The sequence below is a fragment of the Mya arenaria genome, chromosome 10 (genome assembly GCF_026914265.1).
Source record: "Mya arenaria isolate MELC-2E11 chromosome 10, ASM2691426v1".
Taxonomy (NCBI): domain Eukaryota; kingdom Metazoa; phylum Mollusca; class Bivalvia; order Myida; family Myidae; genus Mya; species Mya arenaria.
Window position 1 is genome coordinate 61740816 of NC_069131.1, and position 12617 is coordinate 61753432.

The following is a 12617-nucleotide window of genomic DNA, read 5'->3' on the forward strand; positions in this document are numbered from 1 at the left end:
GAAAATCTATACACTTATACAAAAAGCTTGTTTGGAAATATGTCAATCCATATGTTTGTGAAAGGGGCTGGGTGCATATTACACAATTAATCTAGTCTTGTCTAGATTGACTGATGTTCACATAAAAATCAGAAATTGTGTTCAAACGGGAAAAAATGTTTGTAAGTTCTAATTCTAGAGACGCAAAAATTACCAACAAAAAAATAATAGGTTTTTTAAAATAAAATCATGACAAAGTATTATCAAAACTTTACATCACTTAAATACAATTATCTAAGATATAAAAGTAATATGTTACAATGATTAAGTTTGAAAAGTGCTTGCTTATTATCTGAAATGTGATTTTTAAGCAAAAGAAGCAACAATATGGAAACATCATGGTAACAACACATATTTATATCCAAGTGGTGTTCAACAGCTAACACCTTTTTTATTACACACAGCTTAGATATAAACATCACTCTGATTGGTTGATAAGTGTCACATAACAAGTCATAATGCCATAAAAATATTGATTGCTTATATAACTTGGACTGACTGTTCTTTTACAATATTATACCTCACATAAATGTGTCCCTTCTATGTACATATAAACTGGATCGGTCCGTATAACACTGTATTTTGATGAAAATTCAGTTTAATGATGTCAGCGGTCCATATTATATTTTTGGCCGGTATGGACCTGGCCAAAAATGTAATATGGACCACTGACGTCATACAATTGGTAAGTGCGGCTTGCTATTTTCACAACGGCGAAATCTTGTCCCAAGTAAACATTATTATCTTTGTTCAATAAAACACATTTAAATCGCTTTAAAAATATTGAATTGTAATGAAAAGTGTTCGGTATAATATAAGAAATATAACACACCACTTCGGGTCATATGGCATTATAAGGACCGGTCAGTTAGCCCCGGAAAGTGAGTGGACCTCGGCTAACGCCTCGGTCCATGAACACCTTCGGTGGCTGACTGGCCGGTCCTTATAATGCCATATGACCCTCAGTGGTGTGTTATATTTCTTAAATAGTGTTAATACACTAGGTTATTCAAATAAGTTTAATATAATGCAGAATATCATTTTACAGTTGTATAATATAAGTTTCTATCATGTGTTTCCGGTGCGGATAGAAAAATCCAACCCGAGGGCACATGCAAAAGTCGGTCACAAGGCTTGCCGAGTAACCGGCCACGCAGCATGCCCGAGGGTCAGATTTTTCGCTCCATACCTGAAAACCATGATTGATATTTTTTCTTGCATATCTACAATTAACACTGTGGAAAAATTAACGTAGAAAACTCACTTTTGTACATTTCACCAAAAAGCGTGTGCGACGTTGTTTACCAGTAACGTCATAAAGCGCAGTAATTTTAAAACACAATTGACGTCAAATAGTTCCTTTAAAAATCACGTGTTGTTGCACGTGACTCATCTTACATGGTGGGTGTAAGATGGGTTTTTCCAGCACTGGTCACCTAACCGGAAGCACACGTCCGGTATGCAACAAAATAGTGTCTTTTTTGACACAACTGAATTGTATTGTACCAGATTTGACTAACAAAATATTTAAAATTTAAAGTTAATTTGACATATATATATATATATGTATGTAGGGACTGATTTCCCATTCTTAAAAATGATTTCAGTCATTAGAATTAGAACTTTGGATATACAAATCCAAATTCTTACGCTATTGGTTGGCATATACACATAAACAAGACTTGCAACATGTACATGTATATATTTAAAACCCAACATTTGAGAAATCCTGAAAAGCATTTTACCAGACTAGTGTCATGCTTGCTGAGTTGTGCTAATTTCAATCACAGGGTTATTGTCTGGTAACTGTTGTGTATAATTTCACATATTTCTAATTTTTCACACAACCGTTCACATCCCCGTCCAGGGTTGCAGGAAGGATAACTCCTGCAGCTGTAGCCTCTTTCTCTAAACACACTAAATGTCTGTAAGAAAAACAACCATTCAAGTCATTTGTTCATAAACATATCAACAAAGAAATAAGTATAAAATATAAAACTTTCTTGTCAAGTTGTGCAAATCATGACCATCAGTTGGACCATTAGTTAAGATCAAACTGATATGAATTATCAGTCAACATTTTCACCAACAGTTATTTGTTCATCACTAATTATATATCAAATATCAATTGTGAGAATCGCAAAATTCAGGCAACAGTATTTCTGCTTCTAGAAAACACTGTGTTAATCGATAAACCATGGCCATTGTGGTAAAATACTATTTTGCTTGTTGTTTTTTGCAGTTTTTACAAAACTTAATTCAATAATTAATTTTGAATATAAAACATAAAAAAATAGCCAATGGCTTACAATTGTTGTTTCAATGACCTTTTATTAAAGTTAAAAACATCTTTCAAAGCTTCCAAGTACTTTTTCATGACTTTTTAGATTTTCAAAATAGAATTATATTTTGAGGATAGCTACCAAATTCAAGGAGTTTTACAGTTGACATTCTGGAAAAACTATCATTACATACAAGTAGAATATTATAAATTTTTGACCTTTGATGTGATTTTTTTTTTAAATATAGAGATCTTTGGGTTCATTCTCTTAGGTAATGCCATACCATTGTTGCAAGAATGAAGAGGGAGAGGAATTCTCATGTTATCAATCAGCAAGATTTTCGCATTCAATTTAAGTGTGATCTTGACCTTTGGACCTGATGACCCCCAAAACAATAGGGGTCATGCGCTGGTCATGCCTAACCTTCATGTCAAGTTTGAGGACTACAGGTGTGGGCATTGTTGAGTCATTATTTAACAAGCTTTCCAGGTTCAAGGTCACTTTGACCTTGACCTGATGACCTCAGAATCAACACAAAAAGGAGTCATCTCCTAGTGACATCCAACCTTCATGTCAAGTTTGAGGGCCATAGGAACAGGCACTGTCAAGTGATCAACCGAAGAGCTTTGGTCTAGCGTGGGACAGAAATGTGCAAAGCAAAATATCCCCTCTTCTTCAAAGGGGGGCATAGAAATGTTAAAAACTCGTTAAAAATGTTCTGTTGTTAAAATGACATAATGCTAACTCTAATGAGAGAAAATATTATGTTATTTCAAGCAATAATCCATCACAATTATTATACTAAAAAATCCCTATGACATGTCATTTGTTTTTACAGTAATAGTCTGTATATTGAGAAATAAGTTAGTATTGCAAAGGTGGATGATTCTTTTTATTATAGTATGGGAAAGTTATTACATGTAATTTTATAGAGAAATTAATTAAATTTTGCTATATCTGACTGTTGCTCTGTAACTTTAAGGTTTTCTCTGATAAATGGTTTTCAAATTAATTGAATCTGTCTTGAAATTATTCTAGGAAATGTTAACAGAATTATAATCTAAAATTCACCAATTTGATCTTTCAGAATTGAAATTCATTTTTAGGAGAAACAAAAACCAAGCAAGAAAGTATTTTTCTTTAAATTGAATTGAAAAGCCCCTTAATTTCTTGAACAAATATAAAATACATAAAAAATATTATTATTTTTACCTTATCAATTAGAAAGTTAAACAGTTTTCTCTCTCTTTCTTTATTATACAACTTTTCAATTTAAATGGAAAACAAATTAAATTAAAATACTAGAAACAAATCAAAAACAGTTGTCTCCCCCTGTCTGAGTTTGATGTCATTTGATATTGGGAAATTTATGGCTGTTCACAGATCCAACATATTTTCTCTTAAATGTTTTTTTTCTCATCTTATGTATACTTAACCTACACTTTGTGAATCTTAATAAAGGGGAGATGATCATTTACACACATTCTGTTTTTAAAGAAAGAATCAAAGTGTCAAAGCATACAACTTCTCATTTCTATCTGACAAATTCTGTTACAAGCAAAAGCAAAACTAACATAGCTTTTAAACCCTAAATAAGTTTAGCAAGCTTAAAACATAACAAGAGATGTTTGTAAAACATGTATGACCATGACTGCAGTCAATCTAGAGAATTTGACCTTTGATCTGTTGACATACAGGTAAAAAAAAGACGATTAACAGTACATAGACATAACAAACACCCTCACCAAGTTTGAAGCTGTAGGTCCAAGTGTTCTCTTTTTACCATACAACCTTTCAGTGACAAATGGCAGGATGATTGTGCCCATTGACCTACTGACCTCAAAATTATCATTCATCTGTTGAACATGATCGATCACACTACCATGTTTCAGGACTGTACTCAATTTTGTGACCTCAACTATTTGTCATACTGCCAGAACTTACCATGTCAATTATGTGACATACTGCTGTAACTTGTCATACAGCCAAAACATACAAATGTTGTAACCTTTGACCTGAACTCTGTCATACTGCCAGAACATACCTTCCCTGTTTTGTTACCTTTGACCTGAACTCTTTGTTATACTGCCAGAACAATAATTTTACCTTCTCAATTTTGTGACCTTTGACCTGAACTCTTTGACATACTGCCGGAACATACATGTACCTTCTCGATTTTGTGACCTTTGACCTGAACTATTTGACATACTGCCAGAACAATAATTTTACCTTCTCAATTTTGTGACCTTTGACCTGAACTCTTTCACATACTGCCGGAACATACATGTACTAGTTGATTTTGTGACCTTTGACCTAAACTATTTGACATACTGCCGGAACATACATGTACTATCTCAATTTTGTGACCTTTGACCTGAACTATTTGACATACTGCCGGAACATACAAGTACCTTCTCAATTTTGTGACCTTTGACCTGAACTATTTGACATACTGCCGGAACAAACATGTACCTTCTCAATTTTGTGACCTTTGACCTGAACTATTTGACATACTGCCGGAACAAACATGTACCTTCTCAATTTTGTGACCTTTGACCTGAACTATTTGACATACTGCCGGAACATACATGTACCTTCTCAGTTTTGTGACTTTTGACCTCAACTCTGTCACAATGCAAAAATATACCTTCTCAATTTGGTGACCTTTGACCTCAACTCTTTGTCATACTGCCGGATCTTAGCAACTTCAGTCCATGCTTCTTCTTGCTTGCACTGGTTGATGTGGGAACGAAGGAAGAGCCCATTCCATAACAACTAAAAATAGAAAGAAACATGAGTGATTGGCCTTGCTACCAATGTGACTTGTAATTGATAAATATATGTATTAAGATAAATGAGAATATATTCAAAGCTTTTCTGTTATGATATGATTGCTTGTCTCAGTGGCATATCAAGTGATGTGATCACCAAAAGTGTTTTTTATCACTAGATTGAGAGTTAGGGGTTAACGAGATGAAATAAAATTGATATTGAACTGAAACAAATCTCCATTTAGAGGAGTCCATGATCTTAACTTTTGATTAAGCCATATGTTTCAATGTCGGTAGAAATGTTTTCAAGCCATTTATAAACAAGCACATTTTCTGGGAATGATGTGAAGGCCCCGAGTGCATACGTGAAGCTACCCCAGCAAATACATCAACAGTTATTGCAATAACTTGTGGGTCTTGATAAACATAAACATGTAATTAATTATAACACAATAACAAGTATCTGCATTAAGCTTTATGTGAATATGTTTACCGGTACCCATTTTTCTTCATAACAGTAATCATTAAAGACATTAGAACATCAATGACACCAAGACATCGGCTGAAAGCCATATCATCAGTGGCAGGGGGCATACATAGGATTAGGTTAGCCCCAGTTGATTAAGGACTAAGGGTCATATAAACTTACCAGGTGCTGAGGGGCCAAAAAGGGTCATATCATCACGGGGAAGGGGTCATAAAATTATATGAAATTAAAATATCCCTAGTTGAGTTTGGATCAACAGCCATATAAACTTTCTAGGTACTGAGGGGCCACTGAAGGCCATATCGTGAGGCTTGGCCATACAAGAAATTGATGTAGAAAGTGCATTCTTGCATACCGGACGTGTGTTTCCGGTCACGTGACCAGTGCTGGAAAAACCCATCTTACATACCCCATGTAAGATGAGTCACGCGCAACAATGCGCCACTTCTTATTTCATATTATTGTATGGTTTATGAAAAATATATTATGCCATTTCAATAAAGCGCAATCAAATATATTTGTTTGCAAGACTTTTAATTAAAATTGAAAATAAATAATCATATAATACACTATTTTTAGTTATTTAAAATTACTCCGCTCTATGACGTCAGTAAACAAGGTCGCACGCGCTTTTTGGATAAATTGTACAAAAGTTCTTATTCAATGTCATTTTTTCCACAAATTGATAAATTCGGATATGCAAGAAAAAATATCAATCATGTGTTTCCTGTCCGGATTGAAAATTCCGACCCTCGGGCACGCTGCGTGGCCGGTAACTCGGCAAGCCTCGTTATCGACTTACGCACGTGCCCTCGGGTCGGATTTTTCTATCTGTACCGGAATCACATGATAGATACTTATACTACCACACATGGGTAGAACCAAAGGTCATATAAAGTTATCAGGTACTGAGAGGCCACTGATGGCCATACCACGACAAGGCTCATGTCAAACATGAAATTGAAATAGCCAAAGTTTGGATAGGACCAAGGGTCAGGGACACTGAGAGGCAGATCATTATGAGAATGCGGTCATACATGAAATTGATGTAGTGCCTAGCACTTCTCGGTAGGTTCAAGGGCAATATAAACTTACCAGGCTCTGAGGGGCCACTGAGGGCCATATCACCATAGGGTTGGGGTCATACATTGGATTGATGTAGCGTCCTAACACTTCTGGTCGGTTTAGGTAAGACCAGAGTGAGACAGTTCGACTCTCTAATTTCAAACATCGCCGCTCCAAGTCTGAGTTGCACAGGAAGGTTCCTGAAATGTTGTAAGAGAGATTCTTTTTTAGTTCAGTTTAATGCTATTTTTTCCACATTAAATAAAATGATTGTGAAATAATTTGTAATTGATTATATCAATCAGTCTTTGTTGGCATGATGTTACACAAGAGTTTGATCTTAAAGATGCACTTTTACTCCCAAATAAGATTAACCAAAATTAATACAATTGTTTTAATATACCAAATAGGATGAATAAATGTGGAATGGTTCTTATGAAAGTTTCGGAGTTTAATTTAAAAGAAAGGTGTAGAAAACATTGTATTTCTACCTTATGAGACGATAGAAGATCACAGTGAATCTTTTAGCACTCACCAATCAATTAATATTTGTGCATTTTCAGCTATTAAACGCATGGATACAATCTTGTTACCAGTAATTAATATTTTCTATAAATGCATTATTTAGTTAGTAGTATAAGATTTATCACTCAAAATTTTTGTTTGTTATACATGTGTATGCATTGATTTTGAATAAGAGTGTCACTTTAAGCAGTGGAGAAAATCTGTCCTTGTTAGCATGATATTACACAAGAGTATGACCTAAAGCCAAGTGCAAAGGGGTTAGATTAGCTTGCAACATAGACTTGTGGTATTTAAAGTTACACAGTCTTGTGGTAAGGTAACTCTCAGCATAGTCTGAAGTATGTTTAATTAACATCTAGCTTGATTTTCAAAGAAATGCCTTATCTAAACAGAACGTGCAGTTAAACAAGCAAGAAGAATGCTAGATCAACCGGCCCAATCAACGACTGGAGATTATGCCTCGGACAATACTAATGTTGAAATGGGCGAAGCTGAAAGTATAACGGACACACATATGCCACCTATTATATAGGACGGCGGCCAAGGCCAGGGCAATAGTTATTCGGACTTGAAAATAATATCCTGGAACATTGATGGTCTTAAAAGCAAGTGTTATGATGAAGATTTTATCAGTTACTTTAAAAACTTCGATATAGTATGTTTTATTGAAACGTGGATAGAAAGCGAATCTGAAATTCCAGTATTTGGAAGTGGTTTTAAATCATATTTTTGTCCAGCAATACGAAATAGTACACGTGGCCGCGCAATGGCAGGTATAATTATATATTACAGAAATGAATATCAACGTTATATCTCGAGAATATATGAAGAATGTGACTTTGCCATATTTCTTAAAGTTGACAAGACATCTGTAAGGCTGCTTGAAGATCTTATCATTTGCTTTGCATATATACCACCTATTAATTCTCCATTTTATGAAGGTAAAGATAACTCTGGTGTTGACCTACTATAGAGCACGTTACGTGAATATGATATTCAGACTAGTGAAAGCTTCTTACTTATGGGAGATCTTAATGCGCGTACTGGAGATCGAATGGACTATTTTACTTTTGATAGGAATATACCAGAATTGCAAACAGTAGAGGATTTATTAGACAATTCACATATGTCCCATGATGTCAAATGATAAACATGTTAATAACTTTGGTGTAAAGCTTATTGACTTTTGTAAAGTGAATACACTCAGAATAGCAAATGGTAGACTATTTAAGGATCAGAATGTCGGAGATTTTACATTCGTTAATCATAATGGTTGCAGTGTTATAGACTATTTGCTGTATACGGATAATATAGTTAAATCTATAAATGACTTCGGGATTGAAACTCGTTCTGAATCCAGTCATTTACCTATTCGAGTACATCTTAAATGTTATACATGTAACTCAGATCATCATACAACCGCCACTTCAAATATAAAACAGAAATATGTATTCAATCAGAAGAATTGTAATGCGTTTGAAGAGAAACTGTCATATGTATTTACTGATGAACTTTATAATGAAATTGACTCTTTGCTTGAAAGCCAGTTAACTGATATAGATACGCTAGTGTCTACTGTAACTGATTTGATAAAGGAATGCAGTCAGACTTGTTTAAAGACATTTAAAAGTACACAACAGAAAAGTAGTAATTGGTTTAATAATACATGTAAAACATTAAAGTATAAGACGCAGCGGGCACTGAGAATGTTTCGTCGTGAAAGAACAAATGTCAACTTATCAGCCTATGTAATAGCGAAAAACGAGTATAGGGAATATTGTAAAACTGAAAAGGACAATTTTAATAGTAATGTACTGATAAATCTTGAAAATAGCTGCTCTGATGGTCAGACATTTTGGCAAAAATTTAAACGTCTTGTTAATAAACAATCCAGAAGAGAAAATATATCTATCGATCAATGGAAAGATCATTTTGAAGGTCTCTTTCAGAGTTTGACTCTCGAAGATAGTGAATTACCATATCCAGATGATGTATATACAGGTGAATTAACGGATGCACTTTTTAATGACTCTATCACGGACAATGAAATTATAGCCGTTATTAAAGATATGAAAAATGGTAAAAGTGGAGGTAGCGATGAATTAGTACCAGAATGTTTTATATATAGCCTGAATTACTTACTGCCTGTTTTGCGAAAATTATTCAATCGAATATTTTCTACTGGAACATACCCAAGTCAATGGCGTGAGACAATTATTATTCCATTATACAAAAAAGGTGATCCTGATGTAACTGACAATTATCGAGGCATCTCATTGTTGAATGTTATGGGCAAAATATACACTGGCATTATAAATAGGCGCCTTACATTTTTCATTAATATATTTAATAGGCTAAGTGAAAATCAATCAGGTTTCAGAGAAGGATACCAGACTGTCGACAATGCATTTATATTGCATTCTCTTGTTAATAAACAATTATCTACACTTGGTAAAAAGTTATACGTGGCCTATGTGGACTTCCAACAAGCATTTGATGTTGTAAACAGAGTCAAGTTATTTAATGTCATGTCGACCAACGGTATACATGGAAAACTTTATTCCTCATTTCGAGCTATGTATTTGTCAGTGAAGGGGAGGGTTCGCGCAAATCATGGAACATTGTCTGAAAGTTTTAACTGCCCTCTTGGTTTGAGGCAAGGATGTATAGCGTCACCTGTTTTATTCATTCTCTTCATAAATGAATTTATCAAGCTTATTGAACCTCCGGCATTTAATGGTATACAGCTATTTCCAGACACTACCCAGATAAACTCTGTGTTCATTGCAGATGACTTGGCTTTGCTTGCTGACACTCCGTGTGGTCTACAACGCCTTTTAAATGCACTAAGTGAATTTTGTTATCAGTTTGGTTTAAATGTCAATATTAAGAAAACTAAAATTATGGTTTTTAAGAATGGAGGTACCTTGTCTAAATTTGAGAAGTGGAACTATAGAGGGACGTTATTAGATGTTGTAAATGATTTTACATATGTCGGGGTACTACTTACAAGACAATTATCTTTAAATAGGATGGCGTCAGATCAAGCTTTCAAATCAAAACGAGTGTTGCTAACTGTTTTATCTAGACTATATGACTATGGACAAATGAATAAATCTACATTTTTCAAAATATTTGATACTAAAGTTGTCCCAATCTTGTTATATGGTGCAGAAATTTGGGGTGCAGAAAGGATGGTACCAACAGAACAAGTACAACTATATGCCTGCAAACGTTATATGTGCATACCAAAACATACGATGAACTTTCCGGTGCTTGGTGATTGTGGACGTTTTCCCATGTTTATTATCGCTATAAAGCGTGTTTTGAAATATTGGATGAGAATAATTAAACTTCCTAATTATAGATTTGTTAGGAAAGCATATGATTTATTATATTTGCAAGACCAAATTGGCAACAGAAATTGGGTAACCAATGTAAGGAACATTTTATGTCAAAATGGTTATAACTATGTGTGGTTAGAGCAAAATGTGAACAATGAAAAACTGTTTATATCACGTATTATACAAACATTGAAAGACCAGTACTTGCAGGAATGGCGTTCTGCAGTTATTGACAGTCCTAAGTTAACTTATTACTCTTTGTTCAAAGATAATTTGTGTCATGAAAATTATTTAGACATTGTAAAAATAAGAAAATTTAGAAATGCGATGGCATGTTTCCGTTGTTCCTCTCATGACTTAGAAATCGAAAGGGGTAGATATATAAGCACCCCAAGGGACAGACGCATATGCAAACTCTGCAATATAGAACCAGAAACTGAGTACCATTTTATGTTTAAGTGCCAACACTACAATGATTTAAGGTTGAAATACCTGCCTAGTAAATATTATACTGATCCCACTGTTAACAAATTTACTGTACTGATGTCTTCAAGAAATGAACAAATTGTATTAAATGTATCTATGTTCATATTTTATGCTATGAAATATAGGAAGTTGTATTTAACAGATAATAATTAAATGCATAATGTTATATATGTGCCTTTATGTATACTTTTGTTGTGTATTAGAAAAAAATGTTTTCTTAACAGTTGGAAATATACATGGTATATCACGAGCATTACAGTAGTAGTACTCTACATGTTGAAGCATTTTAGTCATGTATTTAGTTTCCCTCATTTCATGTATTATTAATGGCATTATTTTAGATTCATAATTGTGACCATAGTTTGAAAATTACTATACTATTTTAGTATCTAGTACTATCTATCATCAGATTGTCTTGAATTTAATACCTAATATTATAATATTTCGACTCAGAGATCCACATAGTAATGCTACAAAGGTCATAAATATGATTTGATGCAATATAATACACTTTTTATGTTGAAGTAAGCCGAATGTTTTATATATTAATATATATATATATATATATATATGTCTTAAATATATATTATTTCCTATTGACAATCTATTTTTTCGTTTCGAATAGGCTGTCGGGTAAAGGATATAATTCCATGCAGTAATGGTGTCTTACCGTTAGGTTATGTTGTCATAGTTGTTCTGTTAATCAGTTCAAATATCAAATAAGTCTATCTGTGTCTTATCAGGTTATATACTTTTTATGACATGTGTTCTAGTAAAATAACAATAAGACAAGGTAAGTCTTGTTTTCAACAATACCATTTACAAATTTTTATATTTATAATCATGGAAAATCAATATGTGTATATGTCTGTAAATTTACTTAAACAACATTAAACAACCTAATTACAATTGTTATTATATTTGCGTTACAATGTCATGCATTAGTGTCCGTTCTTTAATGTAAAAATCTTTTGTTTTTGTTTTAACAATTCCTCTTCACCATATCTATATAATTGCATTAAATTGAATGTTGTTTTATATTGTTGAATGTATATTGTATGTATATCCAGACAAACAATTTGAGCATATTATACTAGTATTAAAATACAAACACCATAGTTGTACAATTAAAATCTCTTAAGTATTGGTAAATGTATTATAATTATATTCCTGACATCTAAATACGTAATTAACAGATATATAATAATTAATTATTGATAAGACTTGGTTGATTCACATAGTCAATTCTAATAACTTTTATTTGACAGTTCTAACATTATTTATTTATTTTCGAACCATGCTTATTCTCAACTATTATTTGCTTGCATGTAATATTTGTGTAAAGCTGTATCTTAGAAGTTTGAATATTAACATTGTCATAACCCTTTTCCACTCATTGTGTACATATATGTATCTGTATAATATGTTGTCTTGGGCCGGAGGCCTTTATCAATTAAATAAATTGAATTGAATTGGGAATTGAGCTACCTGCCTGTCTGTTTATAAGTCTCTCATTTGCTTCACTGTCATTCAACTGTCTGTATGTCTCTGATGATCCAATCTTTTAATATCATTCAATCAATAATAATTTCAAGGGGTAATCCTGTTTTCGGCTTAA

General features: G+C 33.3%; 1 protein-coding gene across 1 annotated transcript in view; it reads right to left on the reverse strand.

Moving 5' to 3' along the window:
- Positions 1 to 956: 956 nt before the first annotated feature.
- Positions 957 to 12617, reverse strand: part of LOC128206097 (myotubularin-related protein 9-like) — a 49231-nt gene continuing 37570 nt past the window's right edge. Inside the window, exons 12-14 of the mRNA XM_052908265.1 lie at positions 6675 to 6844; positions 4969 to 5096; positions 957 to 1964 (exon numbers count right to left, since the gene is read on the reverse strand). Coding sequence (XP_052764225.1) covers positions 1871 to 1964; positions 4969 to 5096; positions 6675 to 6844 — 392 coding nt within the window. The 3' untranslated portion in view covers positions 957 to 1870. The remainder of the gene's footprint in view (positions 1965 to 4968; positions 5097 to 6674; positions 6845 to 12617) is intronic.